Source organism: Acomys russatus, chromosome 5, assembly GCF_903995435.1.
Source record: "Acomys russatus chromosome 5, mAcoRus1.1, whole genome shotgun sequence".
Taxonomy (NCBI): Eukaryota; Metazoa; Chordata; class Mammalia; order Rodentia; family Muridae; genus Acomys; species Acomys russatus.
Genome location: NC_067141.1, coordinates 77,329,409 through 77,352,640, shown reverse-complemented (window position 1 = coordinate 77,352,640; position 23,232 = coordinate 77,329,409). Strand labels below are relative to the sequence as shown.

General features: G+C 46.5%; 1 protein-coding gene across 1 annotated transcript in view; it reads right to left on the bottom strand.

Moving 5' to 3' along the window:
- Window positions 1–23,232, bottom strand: part of Ccdc172 (coiled-coil domain containing 172) — a 69,861-nt gene that overhangs the window by 7,735 nt on the left and 38,894 nt on the right. The window contains exons 7-9 of the mRNA XM_051146970.1: window positions 11,031–11,118; window positions 4,261–4,321; window positions 980–1,107 (exon numbers count right to left, since the gene is read on the bottom strand). Coding sequence (XP_051002927.1) covers window positions 980–1,107; window positions 4,261–4,321; window positions 11,031–11,118 — 277 coding nt within the window. The remainder of the gene's footprint in view (window positions 1–979; window positions 1,108–4,260; window positions 4,322–11,030; window positions 11,119–23,232) is intronic.

Below are 23,232 nucleotides of genomic sequence, written 5' to 3'. Positions count from 1 at the left end.
GGACAGTGGAGCCCCATGGGGATAGTGGAGCCCCTATGGGGACAGTAGAGCCCCTATAGGGCAGTGGAGCCCCTATAGAGCAGTGGAGCCCCGGGAGTGAAGTTTTGAATGCATGGGAGTCCTTGTTCCCCTCAGGCTTATAGAACCATTCTTCAGGCTCAATACTCTGAATTCTGTGATGTGTCACTTGGTCATAGCTCTGTGTGCTGTTTCCCCTGGGCTCTAAGCTTATGTTCTTCAACTCTTCAAACATCTCCCTCCTCGTTTTTATTCTGCTCCTGTCTAAGCCACTAGTGTTCAATGTTGAACAGAGCAATGATTATCCCTTTCTTCCATCCCCCCATTTCTCCCATCCCCCAATTCTCCCATCTCCCCATTCTCCCATCCCCCCATTTCTCCCATCCCCCCTTTTCTTTTGACCTCGACTTTCTGGGTGATTTACTCAGTTTTCTCCGATAACTCTTCTGTTGATTAAAAAATATTTTAAAGTTCATTTGTTCCTAACACCTTAAATGTCAAGTGTTAGACCTCACTGAAGTACTGCTGGCCTCTGTCAGTTCTAACCTCGCTGGGCAGGGTGGTATAAGCCTGTGGCACCCTAGCACTTGACAAGCAGAGACAGGACAGTCATGAGTTCCAGACTACCCTGCATTACACAAGCAGACAGCCTCAAGAACATTAACGTCCTTTTAAAATTTTAATTTTTTGTTGATTCTTTTGAATTTCACATCATGTATCCCAATTCCACTCATCCTCCGGTCTCTTTGTACCCATCCTCTGCCCGCACCAGAGGGGAAATCGCGTTGTGGAAGCTGGGGTCTGTCACAGTGTGTCCCACACTACACCCTTTTGTACACCCCTCTTTACTTGCCAACGTTCCTTGCGATGAGTCACTGGTCCGTTTTGAGGCCTCTGGCTTCTGCTACACCATCAATACTGGAATCAACACTGGAACCTCACTGGGCCTCCTCTCAGATACCCTGTTGTTGCCCTGGGTCATGGAGGTCCTGTAGTTGTGGATCTGGGGAAGCGGCCCCTTCGTGCTCTCCAGCAGCTCATCGCTGGGGTAGATGTTGGGGTGGACCAAGTCAAAGCCTGGGTCTGGGCCTGAGAGGTATCACAGATGGTCAGCCTGCTGGCTCTCCAGCTCTCGTGCCCTCAGGGCCTGCTCACCAACAACCCCCCATGTAGGAACCAGGCCTGACTGGGCTGCCTGCCTGTCTTGCTGCTTCATGTCCTGTTTCTAGCAGCTTCCATGTCTGTGTTTATATTGGTCAGCTGGTCATGTTTACTGCTCTGAGAACACACCCCACCCCTCCTCAGGACTTTTCCTCCTGTGTACAATCACCTCTTGAGAGATTTCACCTGCTAGTGGCATTCCTGTTTTGCTGCCTATAAGAAGGCTCTTTGAACACTGAATAAAGGTTGTTGAAGCTGCTGCTGCTGCTGCCGCCGCTCTCTTAGCATGAAGGACCCGCTGTGTTATTGTGTGTGTATGTGTGAGTTAAATCCGCAGTCCCTCGCCCTTGACTCGGTACCTCGGTGGCACGGGTGCCACACCCCCACCCCAAATCCACAATCCCCACATCCAGGGCCAGCTGTACCCTTGCTGCCCAGGTGAGGTGCAGGACCCACTCTCCTGAGTGTTGCTGCCAGTGAGGGACAGGCCAGTTCTCCCAGTCTCATAACCCTAGGGCCAGCTCTCCTGTCTGCCACAGATGGTGAGGGATGAGGGAAGGGAGGAGGGCCTGAGAGGTGGCAGAGACGGTCAGCTCTCCTGCACTCATGCCCTCAGGACTGGCTCACCTGTGCCCCTGCCACCAGGGTCAGCTCTACTGTGCTGCCCAGCAACAAACGTCTCATTCCACTGTCTGATAGGTGGCGGCTGCCGCCCCCTTAGGTTTTTGTTGTTCGTTTGTTTGCTTGAAGGTCTAGCCTGCACATGCACACTCCTTATTCTGCAAGGAGGCTGCAAAGACCTCACTGTTTTACCCCGGGGGTGTGGATGACTCTGACTCAAGCCTAGACTCTCTTTTGACCACACTATTGTACCAAAATCTAGTTCACTTTTTCTTTGGGGCTTGGAAGATTCACTGGAGAAGCAGACTGCCATCTTTTGCGTGGAGCTGTGGTTCTCAATCTTGAATATATATCGCAATCACCCAGAGGGCTTGCCCAAGGCAGCACTGACAGTGCTGTTAGCAGCTCCGAAGCCAATGCCTTCACCTCTGTGTTCTACATGGCACTCTGTTCTACGCTCCCCAAGGAATCATGTGACAGTCAGCAGGACAGCTTGCAGGCAATGCACTTGCCGTGCAGCCTTAGGGCGTGAGTTTGATCCCCGTTACCTGTGGTGGAGGCTCAGAATCGACCCTGAAAGGTGTCCTCTGACCTTCTCATGCGAGCCATGGAGTGTATACTCACAATTAAACAAACAAACAAATAAAACGAAAGACATCTCCCAGAAGTGCAAGAGGCATTTCCAACTGAGACGGAGGACTGGACCTTGGGATCTCAGGACTTGGGTGTGGGAGGTGGGAGGAGGGTGCAGGTGAGCACAGAGCATGTCAGCTGTCCTCTCCAGTCCTCTGCCACATGGCCTTGAGACAGGGTCTCTAACTGAACATAGGACTTGACATTTTCAGATAGGCTGGTTGAGCTCTCTTCCTGCCTTCGTACCTTATGCTGGGACTGGAGCCCCAGTAGGGTTAGGGTTAGGGTTAGGTGCAGGCCATGCCAAGCGGGGCTTTATGTCAGCTCTAGTGACCCAAAGTCAGGTCCCTATGCTCACTGGTCATCTGGATGTCAGCTTTCCTAAGTGTGTCCCAGCCTGGCCCTCTGCTGGCCATGAGCCCTGTTCCAGTTGGCCACATCAACTACTCCTTAGTCATCCACTTCTCAGATGCCGATGACCAAACACTATCTTCTCTGGATGTTTTTAAACAGCCTGTGTGTCCCTCTCTGTGTGGTCAGGAGCTCACTGTGTACAAGATGGCTTCAGGCAGAATCTTCTTGCCTCACTCTTCAGCTCTTTTAAATACTTTGCTCTCAGGCAGGTGGAATCTGGGGGATGGAGTGGCGGTCAGTTGGCAGTGTTCACACCTCATGTCCTCAGATTCTGCATCTCAGAGCATAAAATGACTAGGGCCTTGTAGGAAGGAAACGGAGTCATCGTCCTGGTGCCTCTGTGTTGTCAGTTCTGTTGTTTCGAGCTTAGGAAAGAACCACTCACATCTGCTCACAGCTCTAACTCACCTCAGCCACACAGATCAGAGAGCCGCACACTGAAAACGTGGTGAGTCAGAGTATGAGGCAGCCATTGTTGAATGTGTTTCATTTGTAAACAGTATCTGTGCCAGGCTGGGTGTGTGGGTGCACATCTTTGATCCCAGGACTTGGGATGCAGAGTTAGGCATCTCTGTGAGTTTGAAGCCAGCATGGGCTACACAGTGAGACCTTTCTTTTAAAAATACAAACAAACAAACAAACAAACAAAAAAAACCCAACAGCCTGTTATCCAAACCATGCCATTTCCTAATGAACAACAACCAAGTGCGTGTGACTAACTGACTGAGACTGTGCTTTCAGGGTTATGTGGCAGCCTGCACCGATTCTGTCCCTAGAATTTACAGAACCAACACAGGGGAGACTGTGCTATTCTTCCATTACCATTAGAAAAGGGACTAACAGGAGTTAAAAGGCCAAGGCCAGGGAGGAAAGGCCTGAGGTTTGCCTCACCGGACTGCTACCACAGGTCAATTCAAATTAGATCAACATACAAGTGAGTGTACTGGCTATGAGCTCAAAGCCCAAACCATTTATTTTTGTTTGCTGATTTTTATTTTAAAATAGCCTTAGTTAACCTGGCGCAGGGCAGCTATCAATCCTCTAAACTACGTCCCACAGTGGGGCAGGCATGGGATCCCTGCCTCAATCCCAGGCCATCTGTTTCCAATAACTTCTATCAAGCTCCCTCCCATCCATAATCCCAAATACTTGCTCATGTTCTTCCTCTGGGCCGGATTCTCCATCCACACCGGCCGTGTGTTTCTCCATTTAACCCATGGCGGCCTTCCTTTCTTCCCTTCAGGTCTCTCTTTTCTTTTCCCCAGGATTCCTCTCTCTCTCTCCTCTAAGCCCCACCTATCTCCTCTGCCCTGCCCAGGTAGGGTGACTCAAAGCCCAACCTGTTTTGTAATGTAATATATCTCATTTAAGTTGCTTCTGCATTGAGCCACTTACAACTCATACAGCATTTACCAGAAAACTTCTTCAAATACTTACTAAGTGCTATTACAATACTTTTCATAGCTTTGTGAATCTGTGAGAAAAAGCTCATTGAAGATTAGTATAGATGCACCTTGAGTCACCAGACAGATAGGTCTCTGGTCAAGGGAATTTACACGACAGAGGCACAGAGATCCTACAGAACCTTGCCTGTATCACCTAAATAAAAGCAGTCGACATTTGAACCAACAGGTTGGCCTTCCAGCAGGTCCTGGATCTGGGTCCCTGCCGTAAGTTCTTGGCTTGCCATCCCTGTCTGATGGAACAGAAGCCGTGAGCCAGATGAACTCTGTCCTTCCTGGCTGGCCTTGGCCAGGGTTTAATCACAGTAGCAGAAAACAACTAGAGAGAGCAGGTGACCTCTAGTGACTGCCAGCTGCCAGCATGGTCCCACCTCCAGAAGGTGTCTATAGCCTCCAAAGATCCCCACTAGCTGGAAAGCAAACATTCAGGCAAGAGCCCGTGGGGACGTCTCCTCCCACATAACCATGGGTGTCCATCGATGAGATCAGCACTGTCAAGATCCAGGCACCTCAACAGGCACATTCCATAGCCTTGACAGATCCTAAGTAGAGTGACTTTATCTGATGAGTCAACAATTCATAAATAAATCTTTGAAAACTAATAACACCAAGGAAAAGAATGTTGTTGGCAAAAGTGAGGAAAATTTATTAATTAAGCTCTTTTAAGATTAGCAAGGGTAAAGAGTATGTAGTACTAATTTTAAAAGTAATGCCAGACATACTGAAAATTGTGTAATGTGGAGAAAGTATAAATTACATAGATACAAAATTTGTTTTTGGGGAAAAAATGGTAGATGGAAGGAAAGAAGAGGGTTTTTGGTTTTTGTTTGTGACACAGGGCTTTTCACCATGTCGCCGTGGCTGGCCTTGAGCTCCTGCTCCTCCTCCTTCCATCTCCAGAAGGCCAGGACTGCAGGCACAGCTGCCGCTGTCGTGCCCTCTTGAACCACTCTTTTACAAGGGTTTATCTTGCCCAAACTTGAGCACCGAAACCAATCCCACCAATTTTGTTGAATCACCGTGTTTAATGCGGTACTAGATAGATCCAGCAGATGGCGCTCATATATTTTTCTAACTTAATAACTTAAAAACAGAATTGCTTCAACTGTATTTCAGATCAGAAAGACTGAACCAACCCACAGAAGCAAACACATTTTGAAATTTCCTAATTACCACAGAGAAGCAATGCTTTTAAGGGACGCAAATGCACATTCATAGCTTGCAAACAGCTTACAATGGCCACTTTCTAGACTGGCAGCTGGTAGAAAGCAGGCATGTGTGACTATTATCTGCCAATCAACAGCTTGGTAATGGAAGCTCCTAGCGACCACTGAGAGACTTACAAACTTTTCCTATGATGGGATGTGGGGTCATTATTTTTCTTCTAGTTATTTTATAAACTGTCCGACACAGATAGGTTCTGGAATTGGCAAAGATTATCACTAACCTTTTTTCAGTGAAGTAAACAGGTTCAGAAATACTGAGAAATAAAAAGATAGGGTAATTCAACCAAGAAAGCCAACAATGAATGCATTCAGCTTACCTAGACAACTGACTTATATTGAACTTATTGATATATATGAATGAAATAAAAATACTAATTGAAAAAAATAAAAAAATACTAATTGAAATCATATTTCAACACACACTTATCTGAATTCTCCCTCTGTGCCAGACAGACACTGCTGTGTCCTGAGGGGAAAGAACAGTGCAGGACAGTGGCCCTCCTGAGACCTAGGGCTGAGTGACAGCGATGGAAGAGAAAACGGAGGCAGACATTGAGATTGGACAGACATGGAGCTGAGTGAGGGAGCTGCGTTAAGGCTTCTGAGGCTGTACTAGGGAGCATTTTATTTTATGGTGGTTTCTGGGGCTCAAGAGTGGGTCCATTACTTTAAGATAAGACTGAACATCAGGGCAGAAGGAGGGAGAACAGAGGCGGGATCAAAGTTTAAACTTTCTCCAGAAAGGCCTCGCTCCCTGCAGTCCGCCATCTTCCAAGCACCAAGAACAACGTGAGCCGACAGCAGGATTTCATGGGTAGTTGGAAACGAGCGAGAACACTAACTGTAAGCCGGCAGATTCTTCGGAAGCAGTGTCAGATACACGCCTGCCTTAGCAGACAGCCAGGACGAGGCCCACCTGACAGACACTGCCGTCCCTCAGGCAGCACTTACCAATGACCCGAGGGTAAGACACCTACTAAAACACACAGGCCTACTGTGTGTAAAAGACTAACAAAGAAAGAGGGACAGGTTTTTAGTCAAGAGATTCCCAGGCCTGTTTCTGATTCAAGCCTGTTCTGTTCTGAGGCCCTTTCTACCAAGGACTGTACCAACACTCCCATCTGCTGATTTCATGGTTTCAGAATCAGAGGCTGATTTAAATAATTCTCAACTTTCTCTGATAATAGCTGTTGGGTAGATTCTTAATTCCAAGCAAAATTTAAAACCAATATTCTTTAGGGTATGTTATCAGTGGAGTGTAAATAAAGAACCTATCACAGCTCTTTGTGAGACCTCACACAGATGAGACCAGTCAAAACCCCGATTCTGTCTGCAAAGCCTACAGTACATGCTTGGTGTCCACCTAGCGATCAGTAGCGAGCCCCGACTCCCCTGGGTAAAGATGCTCTTATGAATATGATCTGGGTTATGATCTGGATGTTCTACAAACTGCGACTGGCACTGGATTTAGAAATTCTACAACACGGATCCTGTGCCCCGCCCCCTCCTCCCCCCACCCCATCCCCCCAGGCCCCCCCATCCCAATGCCACTTGCACTATAGGGTTTTCTTATCTGACACCCACAAAACCTTTCAAAACTGACAACGCAATGGTGGCTTCAGTAACCACAAAGCTGGACCCAGAAGTATTTGTTAGTATTGTATTTGCATCTATTAGATGGAGACTAAGAGGGTTTTATGTTAACAAGATTTTATTTACCAACTAATTAGGATGACAATTTATTAGAAGATGAAAATAATGATCTTAGAATTAAGAGAGGCACGAATTCTCGTGGTTGTAAAGAGAAAACTGAAAGCGTCTCTCTTGCTCCACGGGCCTCAAACAGCTTTGTATCAGCCATAGTTATTAATTTCACATTTCACTTGCGCTTTATTTTCCCAGACATCTGAACTCCGGTGCTGTTGGTTTTATTAAGGCTTCTTAAAGATAAATTTGCGGCGTATCAGAAGCAGGGGCTTAGTGAGCACTGCAAGCGGAAGCCTTGCTCTGGGTACTCCCTGCAGCAGCAGCTGCCAGGCCGGCCTGCCTTTGCTGTGCTTTCTTTCCTCCTCCCATCAAGCAAGTGTGCTCTTATAACACACACGCGTGACCTCGCGCGTTCTTCCTCACATTGAATAAACTCAGGGCTCCACCAGTGAACGGTAGTAAACTCTTGCTTCTCCTGGGTTGTGGGGTGGTGTGTGTTGGGGTGGTTGTGGGTGTGGTTCTGATACAGTCTCCCCCATGGGTTATTAGTCAGGGTTGTGTCAGGGTTACTTACTTCACACCCTCAGTGAACTACATAATAAATGAGGCTTAATCCCCAGTGTGAAGCCAAAACAAAACAAACAACCATTTAACTGTAAAATACAAAGCACAAAGCCAGCTAACTATGAGTTCCTGCCTCGAGCATTTTCTAAGATAACCCTGCTCCACTCTTACATTTAAAAAAAAGAAAAAAAAATCTGTTGCCTTAAGATAAAAGGCCACGAGCCTCCAAGACCCAATCCCTGCTTCATTCAGGCCAATCACAGAAAATAGTTTTCATTTTTAGTTCACCTCCTTAAAAAAATGTTCAGAAAATGTTCTGAACTCAATGTTGAGAGGCAAACTTAAGGTTTTGTTGTTTTGGTTTTTTTTTTTAATGACAAAGGAGCTAAGAGAGGTAAAACAAGCAAGAAAATAAATTTAAAAAAAAATCAAATTCCACCTACAACATATCAACTCCAAATGCTGAAATGCTCTCTAGTTTGCTGAGCAGCTTCAAATAACAGATTTTATAAACAGAGCACCTTAGCCTGGTGTGCCCACGACTGAAACTGTCTCCTTTATTTCTAATCCTGTCACTGAACTGCTACTGGTTTCTGGACTGCAAATAAATGATCTATTTCTTCAAGCATGGCATAGTTATTAATGATTGATTAGTACAAAATAGAAAGGGCCTTTGTCTTCAGCCGAATCTGAGAGCAGGACTTGTTCAGCATCTGTCCATCTGCAGGCATCTGACGTGCCCATCTGGGATGAGACTCAATAGACTGTTCATAGCCGAGTCCCCACTCCACAGCGGGAGGCAACCCCAGTTTACTGTTTCCAAGTTCTAGTTCATTACAATACAATGACCTCAACAAGTTCCAAGAAAAGACAGACAGGCAGGCAAATCTTCTTTAATCTGTTTCTTTTACAAAAGAAAACATGTTATGAACAAAACAGTGACAAGGCAACTACATTGGCTGCACAATCCTTACAACTTTCACTTTTCTTTGCATCTCCCTCCCTTTCAACAATAAGGTCTAAGGAGAGAGAAAGGAGCCCTCACTCGGGCCATGCCCCATATATACAATTCTTTCTATTTCCCTCTAGCCGAGTGGCTCCATCAACCAGCAGGAGAATATGCAGCAAAGCATACACTCTAGTGTAGCCTCCCGCAGAGAGGGAGAAGTTAGAGAGGCTTCTTGAAAGAAGTAGGCTGTCACTAAAGATCCACAGAGTCACGCCAGGCTGTGCAAGTGCAGTGCTGGGATTACAGGAGTTAGTCGCATTTTGCTCATGACTAAATGCACAAACAATTTAATGAATTTACTTAATGAATAAACATTCACAAACTACCTTTCTCTACAGCCACTTTCCTTCTTCCTGAGACGTATTTATACCCAGACAATTTCAATCAATTTTCCTTCTGAGAGTTTTATGACTCACAAATACATAAAAGGTGAAGACAGCAGCAACTGAGGAGACCTGAGCCCGGGAGCCAGCCAGCTGTGACACAGCCGCTGCTTCCTCTGCCTCCCTCAACACAGCCCAGGGTCACATGGCTAGTGCCGTGTTGCTCTGTCACACAGTGCTCATAGCACCATCCTTCAATTATACTGAACAGTGACTTAAATCTTGAGTTATTTACCTTGGGTTTTTTGTTTGGCTGGTTGATTGGTTGGTTTTTTGAGACAGGGTTTCTCTGTGTGGCCTTGGCTGTCCTGGACTCACTTTGTAGACCAGGCTGGCCTCGAACTCACAGCAATCTGCCTGCCTCTGCCTCCCAAGTGCCGGGATTAAAGGTGTGCGCCACCACACCTGGCTAGGAGTGATCACTTTTAAACGCCAGTTAACTGGGGGAGGGGGAATATGTACTGTCAGATACTCTAACCCTCCCCAAGTGAAGAACTCCCAACTAGTGCTGTCATGTGGAAGACAAGCAGCAGAGGAGCCACTGCAGATGTCTGCAGATGCCCGGACTTCACAGCTGAGAGACCTCAGGTGACCCCTGTCAACACACACTGTATGACTGGAAAAGACTAAGATCAAAGTAAGCACCTTTTCCTGCCAGAATCGGCACACACAAAACTGAATCAATAACCTGAACATTTCCTGCTATGTGTCTGACAGCACCTGAGGTAAGCTACGATAAAGAATGAAATGGACAGATCAGGAGGGACAGGCAGCTTAGGAGGCCTGGGACTGGGCGTCTTCTCCTGTCTCTTCCTTTAGAAACCATGTAAGGTCCTCTTAAGTAACAAGGTAACACTTGTCATGTAGACACACGACAAACCGGCCCCTCAGCTGCTCTGGACCTTGTCCGCACGGCTCTGTCCTGCCGGGGCTGCTCCTGTTGTTCTCTAAGTGTGGTCGAGCGTGGGGCGGCATCAGCTCCCGAGCACGCACTTCTTGTCCTGAAGATCCTTTTGTGCCAACATCTGAGAAGTAAACATGCGTTTTGTAAGGGGAAATGAATTCTGATGTGCTGGCCATCAGGCCCAGGGCCGTGCGCGTGCTAGGCGAGTGTACACACTACCCAGCTACACACCCAGCCCACACTCATTTCTTAAAGGGATCATAAGAAGGTTACCTAAATTTAGAACAGCAATAATCCTGGGAATTTCTGACTTGGGTTTTCCAAAGTTCTTGTAAAAAATATGAATCAAAACGTAATTGTAACAGTTTGAACTAGTAACCCCTCTCAGAAAATAACCATGGTGCAAAATACAGGGCGTCCAGTTAAATCTCTATGTAACACACCCTAAGCCACGAGTGTCTGTGGTAAGACACACTGTGCTCGTTTTTATGTTAGTTACAGGCAGCGCTCTCACATAACCTGAAAACACCCAAAGTTCTGGGGTCATGGGGGTCTGTAGTATAAAGTGCAGGGTTAGGTGGAGTCGGTGTGGTTTATGCCCGTGAGTAGCAGAGGTGGCCAAGCCTTAGACAGCTCGGGCACAGCCTTCCTCTCCCAGCGGAACTGATCAGTGGAAGGCTGGCAGCTGAACTGTGTTAGAACTCAGCATGAAGCTGCCCTGCTCTATGGAGCTGGCCCCACAGGAGCTTACAGCACCTCATGGCTTACACCCCGACTAGACTGTCACTCAGTTGCTTTCAGGGCGTTGTGGAGGTGCAAAGGCTCAGTTCCAGGCTGTGCAGTCAGCAAAGCTCTGCGGCCAGCAGAGGAGGCAGGCTGGGGAAGGGGCGGAGCAGCAGGGCTGAAGGGGCGGAGCAGCAGGCTCACCTGCGCCAGGCACTCCACTTCCGTCTGCAGCGCTCTGCAGGCGCTCTCCATGTCTTCTTCTTGATAAAGGTCTAGCTCCCGTTTAAGTCTGTTTTAAAGGAAAATCACTCCGTTAGTTTGACTGTAGCTTTTACAATAGTGTTATTACATTTAGACAGCAAGCTTGTAGCCTTAAAAATATCAGAATTTCAAATTAAAGTGAAAATATTTAGAAAATTTAACTCTATATGATTCTATATGAAGTTCATGGAAATTTGAGGGGAAAACTTCTGTTAAACTGCTGAGTTCTCCCCAGAGAAGCTGAACACTCAGGCGAGTCATTTGGCTTCCCTGAGCCTAAGCCAAAATTTAAGTTAAAAAATTATTTGTGACATTTACTTTTGCTCTAAAATTAAGGATACCATCATATAATACATCTATAATTAAAATATATGAGACTGAAAATGAAACCATCTTTATTTTTGCTAATTCTGTCTTTAAATGTTTGAATATTTAAATTTTGTCTGAATTCAGTTTGGAAAATAGGGAAGAGGCCCCTCCCCTCTGAGGAGCAATGAGTGATGTTTTATGGAGGTCACCCAGCGCCCTGTGCTGTGGCAGGGGTAGGGCAGGGGAGCTGACCCTGCCTGGCTGGTGTGAAGCTCAGGAGAGCGAGGGTGCTCTCACAAAGCTAAGCAACTCAGCAGCAACAGGTGACACATATTGTCACTTTACCCTTGCTGAGCCCCAACCCTCCAGGGCGAGGGGCTTAGCCCAGCTCCACTCCCTGAGAGCCAAGCACAGGCACAGCAAGTGCTCTGCGGCAGCCTCAGCACAGCCAGGCGAGGTGGCCCCCTCAGTGCAGAGTCAGGAACACGTGTGCAATGAGCATCGCCAGGTGCGGCAGCAAGAAAACTGTGCAAGGCAGCAGAGGCAGGGATCGGGCAGGGTCTTAGAGGACTACAAACCAACAGAAAACATGAGAAAATGGGCACAAAAGAAGCATAACCAAACCTTAACCCTTAACAGGTTACTTATAAAAGTTATCCAGTGTCTAATGAAGAGATGGAACAGTGTCCACTGCATCAGTAACCACCAGGAACAGCCAGGAGGGAGGCAGAGGCAGGCAGAACTCTCAGGAGGGCCAAGGCGAGCCAGGACTACACAGTGAGACCCAGCTCAACAAGGAAAAGGGAAGCAGAAAGGAGGGGAGCAGAGGGGAGGGGAGGGGAAAGGAGGGGAGAAGAGGGGAGGGGGAGGGGAAAAGAGGGGAGGGGGAGGGGAGGGAAGGTGGATTTTAGTGCCCTGGTACAGGATAGTTCATTCCTTTCTTTTACCACCCCCGACCCCCACCCAAGACAGGGGTTCTCTGTGTAGCTCTGGCTGTCCTAGAACTCACTCTGTAGACGAGGCTGGCCTCAAACTCACAAAGATCTGCCTGCCTCTGCCTCCCTGAGTGCTGGAATTAAAGGTGTGTGTCACCACACCCTGGCTCCTTTCCTTTGCTTTTAACCCACATCTTTACACTTAAGGTTTGGGAGGAGGTGTTGGTAGGAACAATATGCACGGCTATTGCTCTTTACTGTGAAAATATCTTATCTTCTGCCTGGCATGCTGCAGCCAATTTAATGTAGTTGCTTATATGGTGGGATTCAAAATACAGTTTTTTTTCTCCTTCTCTTTTATCTTGGAGGTTCCCCATTCCTTCTCCTTCCTTTCAGGCTACGAGGGGGCTGCCTACTATCTCCTCAGGTATCAATGTTTTTATTACACCCAATTTAAAATGTCTACACAGCTCATAGCATGCACCTGACAGTCTTATCAAGTGATACAACACAGCTGCACTTAGACAGTTACAGCAATGTGTTTGCAATTTTTCCTTCAACTTTTTTATTCTATTATCATCATACATTTCCCATATATTATGAATCTATAATACAGTGCTAATATTTTTCTTTGTTATTTCTTCTGTAAGTGATGTATAATCCCAAGGGGCATTTATATTTACCTATGCCCAGTTATTTCTGGACTGACTCTATCTTTCTATTTGGAATCACACCCTTCCTCTTGAAAATCTTACTCTCACCTTCTTTATCAGTGTGGTTGTGCTGGCAAGGAGTTGACGGGCTCGTCTTGCCAAACACTGCTTCACCCGCAGCCCTCGCTGCAGTGTCAGGCCTCACTGCTTCACCCGCAGCCCTCGCTGCAGTGTCAGGCCTCACTGCTTCACCCGCAGCCCTCGCTGCAGTGTCAGGCCTCACTGCTTCACCCGCAGCCCTCGCTGCAGTGTCAGGCCTCACTGCTTCACCCGCAGCCCTCGCTGCAGTGTCAGGCCTCACTGCTTCACCCGCAGCCCTCGCTGCAGTGCCAGGCCTCACTGCTTCACCCGCAGCCCTCGCTGCAGTGTCAGGTCTCACTGCTTCACCCGCAGCCCTCGCTGCAGTGCCAGGCCTCACTGCTTCACCCGCAGCCCTCGCTGCAGTGTCAGGTCTCACTGCTTCACCCGCAGCCCTCGCTGCAGTGCCAGGTCTCACTGCTTCACCCGCAGCCCTCGCTGCAGTGTCAGGTCTCACTGCTTCACCCGCAGCCCTCGCTGCAGTGTCAGGCCTCACTGCTTCACCCGCAGCCCTCGCTGCAGTGTCAGGCCTCACTGCTTCACCCGCAGCCCTCGCTGCAGTGTCAGGTCTCACTGCTTCACCCACAGCCCTCGCTGCAGTGTCAGGTCTCACTGCTTCACCCGCAGCCCTCGCTGCAGTGCCAGGTCTCACTGCTTCACCCGCAGCCCTCGCTGCAGTGTCAGGTCTCACTGCTTCACCCCAGCCCTCGCTGCAGTGTCAGGTCTCATTTTCTTCTCCTTTTCCTTTAGCCAATGTGTCTTTTTGTCCTTTTTCCTGCATTGATTTTCTCTCCATGTCTGTTTTTTAGAGATGTAAATATTACAGAAGTTGAATTTCTTCTTACAATGTGATTGGTGCAGTCTGGGCTCTTTGTATTATGTTAGAAGTATTTCATTGTTTTTATAAAGTGTTCTGGTATGATCTCTCATGTGTGCAACATTATGGATGAATTTCAAGTGTACTCTGCTTAATCTTAAAGGCAAACCCTAGAGGCTATGTAGCACATCACCCTGTTTACATGATGTATTAGAAAATAGAACAAGGGCAGGTGGAAGCAGGTGCTAACCTTAAAGGGACAAAAGAGAACATCTGAGGCTGATCCAAGAAGTATTCTGTATCTTGAGTTTGGTGTTGATTACACAGCTGTGTTTTCCAACTCACAGACATGTATAATAAAAAGGTGAATTTTGCTGGCTATAAGCTAGACTTCAACATAACACGCTAACTAGGAGGTAGAAAACACTACATAAGCAGCATCCCACTGAGGTAGGGCATGCACGCCCAGATGCGGCTGGTAAGCCTCCTCAGTGGGATCAGTAACAGAAAGACGACACAGGAGCACAGAGAAGATGAAACACAAGCCACATGTCCCCCAGGAAGTGAAGGTCCCTGCCCACCTGTGTGGGGAACACTACCCACAGGTCTGCACCTCATAACTGGACAGGCAGACGGCCTCCAGAGAGTTGAAAGAAGCTCTAAATGGCAATGGCCCATCATGATGTTCTTGTAGGTTTCTAGGACCCTCTGGATCCTTCTGTTTCCCCATTCTCCCATCCACTCACCTGCTACACTCATCGACACAACCCTCTGACGTCTCATCTTAAAAAACTCCCTTGAGTGCTTGGGTGGTTGAATCTCCTATGCCTACTTCCCCTAATATGAGTGTCCAGTGTAAAAATTCTCAGCACAGCCTTCTAATGAACCAGGAGAAAATCTTAATTATTTGAAACAAATATGATTATCCTTTAAAGTGCTGAAACTATGTTTGAAATACAAAAATGTATCCCTGATAAAAACATTAAGACACTAAAGTCGACAAGACACATTTCTTATTCAGTAGACATCTGTCCAGAATCATGCAAGGATCTTATTTACTGGCCGAGGTCAGGGACAGGAACGTGTTGATCAACTTTAGTTTTTAATGTTTCTTTTTTATTTCTAGATTGTATGCCTTTAGTTATTTTCTCTACAGTAATTTTAATGGCATATACTAAAATATTTAAACATTATCCATAAAAACAACTAAAGGCATAACAGCTAGGAGAAAAAAGAAACACTTCAGTTTTCAGGTGATACAAGTATCTATATATGCAGAGTCAATGAAAATAAGCACAAAGAAAATAATTTAGGAATAAAAGTAGCATGCCCAAATAAATAGCCTTTATAACCACCAATAATGGTGAAGATGACTTTTTCTCAGATAGGAAGTCATAACAATGTTAATAATTCCAGGTTAACACCTCTTACTATGGCCACAGTGAAAACACAGGCATGTTTTACCCCTCTTGGTATGAGGCAACTGATCCTTAGGTGCATGTAGAAAAAAGTGAACATTCAAATGCCCTTGAATTTTGAAAACCTAATGCCAACTATTAAACCCTACTGCTAACCTGTGATAGTTGAGCTGTGGAAGTCTACTGTTAACGTGTGATAGTTAAGCAGGGCAGCACTGCACACAAATGGAGTCACGGGCAGAGGAGACAGACAGGGACTGCGCAGATGCACAGTTAGCGTGATGAAGGTGGCATCTCAGTTCCCCTGGGGAAGAAGATGGCTTTTCAATAAATCACACTGGGGCAACTGGACAACAACTTGCCAATGGATGCAAAACCTAAATGATCTAAAAGGCCAAACCGGGTCTATATTACACAGCATATCCACTCTAAATGGTTCAAATCTTTACATACTGACAAGTTGCTTTTGGTCATGGTGTTTCATGACAGCCTAGTGACCCTAACATATTAAAAACCATTATGAGACAGGGAAAAGCACAGGTTAATTGCTTTCTGTGCCAGGGGTGGACAGACCCCAACTGTGCTCCAAGTTACTGCCTTTACTCCCCTCAGTGACAGCCTGTTACCCGAAAGTGTAAGCCACATAAGGCCTTTCCTCCCCGAGCTGATTTTGGTTAGAGTTTTATCACAGCAGCTGAGATGAGAACAGAACAGTGTTTCTCTGTTGATCTCCACAGTTCAAGACTGGATGCCCTCTGGCGTCAGTCTGCACAGCGCTAGGATTACAGCTGTGTGCCACCATGGCCAGAGGTCCCGGCTCAGGTCCTCCTGCTGTGGGCAAGTAATCACTCAGCCATCTCCCAGCACTGTGGGCCATCTTTTCTACTTTCTATGACTTTTCCATGGCTTGACTTTCTTAATATGTTTCTCTGTATTAATTCATGTGGAGACTATTCTAGTGCTATTTTACTTTTAAATGATAAAGGAGAAATTCCTGTTTTATATGTGATTTATTTATAAAAGTGGATATGGAAAGTGAGTGTATGAAGAGGTGTAGTCAGGTGTCCATGCTTCCCATCACATGGGCCCCACTGGCAGGTAGCATCCCCCTCACTCCGGCCTGTGCAGGCCTGCTGAGAAGGGGCTGAGCTAGGCAGGCTTTCCCCTACTCCAGGCCCTGTCGTGGCCTCCACAGCATCTTCCCACGTTGTTTGGAACAGGGTCTTACTCTACAGCGCTGGCTCGCCTGAAACTCACTATGCAGACCAGGTTGGCCTTGAACTCAGAGATCCACCTGAGCCTCTGCCTCCGGAGCACAGGGATTAACGGCTAACACGCATTTTCTTTCATTGTACCCCAACCACACACCACCAGGAAGGAGTTGTTTAGCAAGTATATGAACACAAAAAGATCACTACAATGTTATATATTACTTACAAATACTATTTTTTTTAAATTTCAGGGATAAATATGTACATTTATATCAGAATATAAACTTGAAATCAATTAAGTCTAACACCAACCTTCCCCTATATTTCTGTAGGCGCTTTAATAACTATAGCATATGCCAAAATGTCATGACACAGGGACTGCTCCCAGGCTGAAGCTATATGATCAATGCTGCAGAGACATGTGTGTTAGTGAATAAATAATGGAGCTCCAAAAAAAAAAAAAAAAAGATGCAGAGTTGACAGAAATAGTCAACAAAATACACAGATACAAATGACCCTGAAATTAAAAGAAAATTTTCATCTATTGTAAATACCTTTAAAAGAGGAAGGCAATGCAGATTGGCAACTCAGATATGGTTATTTGACTAGAATTTTACAGAAACTTTTGAGCAAAGACTTCTTTTTACACTTGCCAACTTTGAGTTGACTCTATTATAAACAAGCAACAAATGCATGTGTACTTCTTTCTGAGTGGAGGCTGGGGTCCTAGTTGGGGTAATTTATTGTCACCATGACCAACAGCAACTTGTCAAGAAAATGGTTCCATATAGCAGTTCATCATCAAAAGCCCTGAGGGCAGAAACTCAAGCAGGACAGGAACCTGGAGACTTCTCTCTCTCTCTCTCTCTTGAGACAGGGTTTCTCTGTAGCCTTGGCTGTCCTGGACTCACTTTGTAGGCCAGCCTGGTCTCACAGAGATCTGCCTGCATCTGCCACCCTGAGTGCTGGGATAACAGGTACACACCACTGCGCCCGGCTTCAGGCTGCTTTCTTATAGAACCCAGAACCACCAGCCCATGGATGGGCCCTCCCACATCAATCACTACCTAAGGAAATGCTCTACAGGCTTGCCTGCAGCCCACTCTTATGGAGGCATTTTCTCTATTGGGGCTCCCTCCTCTGAGATGACTCTAGCCTGTGTCAAGTTGACATAAAATTAGCCAGCACAGCTCAAAAACATTTTCCATTACAGTGCTACTTATTCTAAATGGTGTCAGGAATATTCCTGCGAGCAGTAAAAGACATGTTTCTAGACACACAGCCATGCCAGTTTAAAAGCAGACAATGCCATTTAAAACCTGAAGCTCATCAGCTCAGCAAACGTGGAGAAGGCCAACTACAGCGTTCCAGACAGGAAACAAGCTATCAAGCAGTACATGTGCCCATGACCGTCTGCTCTCACTACATGTGAACAAACACGCATCCACATATGCATTCACAGGCGCACACACACACACACACACACACACAGACCCCAACAAGATGCTCTCGAAACTTCCCAAGGTTGTCCTGCTTGACGCACCAGAGGGGCCTTTTACGTTACAGCAGGACTGGAGTTTTTTCTTCAGTCAATACATCCTACTCTCATAATTTAAATATGTACACATATTTGGGTTATATATATATGTAAAATGCATGCTTATCAGTGTATCTGTTAGAAAGGTTGAGAGTATTTCAACCCCATAATGCATTTGAGTGTCTTATAAACCCAGGACCCTCACTGTGCCCTCTCTGACCAGCTGACCTGATCCAGCCTTCATGGAGGCGACTGCCTGGGAATGTGCTCACTCTCTATGAGCAGATGCAGATTAGGTTCTGTGTCTTTTCCATTGCAAAAGCTCTTCAGAAACACACACCAGATTCTAACTGTTCAGAGTGAAATGTCTCATGTTGACTTTGTAGATTTCTAACGCAAGCTTCTTGTTGAACCGAACATACAAATACTGGTTACACAAGATGTAAAATCACCCAGGAAAGGAGGCTTTTTTGGTAAAAGAAAAATGCCCCAAAGAATGGTCTATTTTGTTATTTGTACTACTTAGAGTAAAGAAGAAACAAAACAAAACATTGCTACAGTGGTATGCATGTAGGCTTCAATTTTTCAAAACCTACTTTATTTAGGGTTCTTAAACACTTCCACCTCCATTCTAACTCACTGACCAGAAGAAGGGGAGAAAGAACAGTAATAGGAAAAGGGGGTTGTGGGCATCTTTGGATGTAGTTCCTTGGGGCGATTCCACTCTTCGTTGTCAGGATACCAACATCCAGTCCAATAGCAAACACCAAACAGAACCATGAATCAGTATCAGCCACAGAAACATCAAGGCTCCACTAAATTGGCACAAGCAGCAGAAATGGCCAGAATCAGCCAGAATACCACTAGAAGTTCTCTAGAGCTTTCATCTCTACAAAATGAAAGGCAGCAAAGACCAGCAAAGTGCGGCCATGTGAAGGAGTTGTCTCATTGTCTGTGGGTTCTAGTTATGTTTTTCTACACATTACACACTCTTTCACTTGTCTGTTTTCAGTAAAATATTGCATGCCCTCTCTCAAGACAGCTTCCAGAAAAACATCAAATGCCCTCTCAAACGACAGCTTCCAGAAAACCATCATATGCCCTAACTGAGTTTTTAAAGAAATCACAAACTTACACTTTATGTGCACATATAATCCCAGCAATCAGGAGGTGGGGGCAGGAGAATTGTGCATTTTGCTGTCAGTTTTGGCTATATAATAAGACCCTGTCACAAAAAAGGAGAGAGGAAGGGAGGGAAGGAGAGAGGGAACACAATTCAGAGCTGCACACGTGGAGGCCAGCAGGAGGGCGCAGAGGGCAAGCCTTGCAGTAGAAGCTGACAAGCCATGTTTAGCCCCAGGAACCTATGTAAAGGGAAAGAGAGAGACTTGACTCCTGAAAGTTGCCCTCTGATCGCCATGGTAGAAAAACAAACAAACAAATGAAAAGCAAAGAAAAACCACAATCTGCCTAATTGAAAAAATACCGGGCATGGTGGCACATGCCTTTAATCCCAGCACTTGGGAGACAGAGGCAGGTGGATCGCTGTAAGTTGGAGGCCAGCCTAGTCTATAAAGTGAGTCCAGAACAGCCAAGACTACACAGAGAAACCCTGTCTTGGGGAAAAAAAGAGAAAAAGAGAGAGAGAGAGAGAGAGAGAGAGAGAGAGAGAGAGACAGACAGACAGACAGACAGACAGACAGACAGACACAAACAAACAAAAAAGCAGGGCTTCATTCTGATCCCTCTCAAGGAGGGTGCACCAACCTCCACTCATCACTGACCAAACAGCTACTGCCAAGCTGTGCAAGGACAAGGGAGCCAGTCCTGCGTGTTCCTGCTTCACAGAAATGTCTGTCAGAGACTCTGGGCCAGAAGGCAGAAGATGGTGCTCAACAGCTGCTGGGAAACTTGGCTGACTGTCCAGGTAGCCAGATGCCACTATCATGTCTATAGTTCTGGGAGCTGCTTGCTCTGTACTTCCCACAAGCTTAGGTAATATTTATTGCTTTTTGGGTCTCTGATGGGGTTGAAGACTATATAGTTATAGTCTCACAATTAAGCCTAAGTTGTTTAGGACTAAAAGTGTTTTAAAAAGATATTTTTAGATCTACATAATTTTAGGTTGTTGAATACAAATGGTGATACAGAGCTCTGAACTCACCAAGCAGGAGAGACAGCAGAGTACTTTCTCCTAAGGTGTCAAATACAAATGGACTGGACATTGTGAATCTAGTTATAACATGGACGTTTTCATAATTGTTTCAGATTTGTTCTTACTGTACACAGTTTATTATTGTAAGAGAAAGAGCCTTTTTATTTAGACACAAAGTGGAGACGTTGGGGGTTGCCCTGGTGCTATGTATACAAATGCTAAATTCTGGCCCCCAAGATCTGGCTGCAGTCCAGATGAGTGCATTGTCACATACACAGGCCTTTGCTGTGTAAGCTTTGCTCCCCAATTATCTCTGATTGGTTAATAAAGTTGCTAACGGCTAGTTACTGGGCAGAATAGAGGTAGATGGAACTTTCATTCCTGTGCTTGGAATCTGAGATAAGGACCAGGGGCAGGAGGAGGAAGTGGGAAAAGAGAGAGGAAGGAGAAAAAAGATGGAGAGAGAGGACGTGGCCTGATGGGGCAGATCCAGCCCAGACAGGACGACATATTGGCAAGTGACATGGGGAGTGAGGCTAGGAGGTGTCCAGCTTAGCTTAGAAAGTTAGTTTAAATCGTACCTGCCCAGTTACTGTGGTAAAGCTGTTTAAATAAGTCAACAGGTCTGCTGTTTAAATAAGTCAACAGGTCTCTGCTCAATTATTGGGGATCTATCCAGATCACGGAAAAGCCATATGGAATTTTTAATAAATAATCAGCAGCACAAACACATCTCATCTAACGTAAGCCCCCCACCCTCAGAAACTGCCCCAGAAGCGTAAATCCCTGTGGGGACTGAGGCACAGTGGGATGCTCTCCGCACAGCCCAAGCTTACTGGGAATGGGGAAGCCCTGAGCTCCTGGGGTGACCCATACGTCTCAACCTGGCCAGTGTCACTCCCCCCACACTGAGTCAGACGGCTGCACAGAGGGAGAGGGGAGCCTAGGCCAGCTCCCTTTCTTCCACTGCAGACAATCAGTCCCGTGCAAATGACGGTGCCCTGGCAGCTACTACAGATGGTGTCTGTGCTCCAATCTCACAGCACATGAGGGTTTTCACACTTCTGCAGTGAAAATTCAATGACATTCAGGCTCCACCACTGGATGAGTATGTGTCAGGTACCACGTGCTGGACCATACAATTCCAGACTAGTAAGACAGACATGTCACTGAAACACATGAATTTAACAAAAGCCTAAACACTGAGAACTAAAGAGTAGAAGGAAGCTTCCATAATTCATTAATTCCTTCAGTTCCCTCTATTTATCCAATGCTAATATATCTACCACAGTATTAGACTGTAGGTAACACCGGTGCCCTTCTTACCTGACACACAGTAAAAATGGACACTGAAGCCACGCCTGGTGGCACACACCTTTAACCCCAGCACTTGGGAGGCAGAGGCAGGCAGATTGATGTGAGTTCGAGCCTGGTCTACAAAGCGAGTCCAGGACAGCCAAGGCTACATAGAGAGAAAAAAAAAAAAAAAAAAGGACACACACACAGCCATGTAATTATAAGACAGAATGTACTGTAAGAGAAAAAATGTGGGCTGTTATGAGTGAAAGCAGATGGTGTGATTTAGGAACAGGGAGGAGACTGTTTATAGAAATATTTCAGCTGATACCTGGGAAGGGTTACTGTTCAGCAGGGGTAGCAGGTTGAGTAGGGAAGTGGTAACTTTGGTGGGGGTGGGGTAGTAATTACAAAGGCCTTTAGGCAGATAAAAGCTTGGCAGGTTTGAGGTAGCAGAGGAAGAAGGGGCCATATTGAGGTCATTTAGGCCACAGAAGGACTTTAGATTTTACTATGCTCACTAGGAAGCCAGTAGTGGCTTTAGGTTTTCCGTTTGTTTTTTGGTTTCGTTTTTTTGTCGTCCCCCACCCCACCCCCAACCCCCGAGACAAGGTCTCTCTTTGTAGCCTTGGCTCTCCTGGATTCACTTTGTACACAAAGATGGCCTCGAACTCACAGCCTGTCTCTGCCTTCCCGAGAGCTGGGATTATAGGTGTGCACCGCCATGCCCAGCTGGATGGCTTTAGTAACAGCAGTGATAGGCTCAATTACCATAGACCACAGGCTACCAGGATGAGGTAAGGCAAGCAGAAAAGGACTGTTACTGAGATTCAGTGAGAGAGACATCGTGATGGCTTGACATTGAGTAAAAACAACGGAAACACAAGTGGAAAAATTCAAGAACTATCCTGGGTAAAATAGCAAAGTATGGAGGTGGGTTAGGATAGAGTGAAAGACATGAGCCATGCTTGGACGGCAGCATTAGCTCCTGGGGAGGAAAGTGGGAGGCTGGAGGAGTGAAGGCTGTGGCGTGGTCTTGAGAACCACAAGCCAGCGGACCCCGGCCTCTAAGACTGAGGCCTTGAGAACCACAAGCCAACAGACCCTGGCCTCTAAGACTGAGGCCCTGAGAACCACAAGCCAGCGGACCCCGGCCTCTAAGGCTGAGGCCTTGAGAACCACAAGCCAGCGGACCCCGGCCTCTAAGACTGAGGCCTTGAGAACCACAAGCCAGCGGACCCCGGCCTCTGAGACTGAGGGCGTTAGTGTCTGGTAGGGTTGTTCAGTGCACTGACCTGCGTGTTCCATGGGGGAACACTCTGTCAGCTTCATTTATTTCTATTCAATTTAGGTGAATTCAAGACTAAAAAGGAAAGACGTGGGGCGGAGATTACGTTACCAGATGCCTGTGAGCAGGACCCAGGGCAGGCAGAGCCAGGCGGGACCCTGGCAGACCAGAAAATGAGAGCAGAGCTGGGATACAGGAAGTGTGATAGAGAAGCAAAGCCAGTTGCCTGAGAGTCACAAAGCACTCTCTGGCTAACGTCTGTCCTAAGGTGCTCTTACCCTGAGATCTTGTGAGGCAGGTTCTGTTTCCAACCTTACGTTACAAATATGGAGATGGAGGCATGGGTAACTGCTTGCTCAATATCATTGACCAAGGAAGTAGTAGA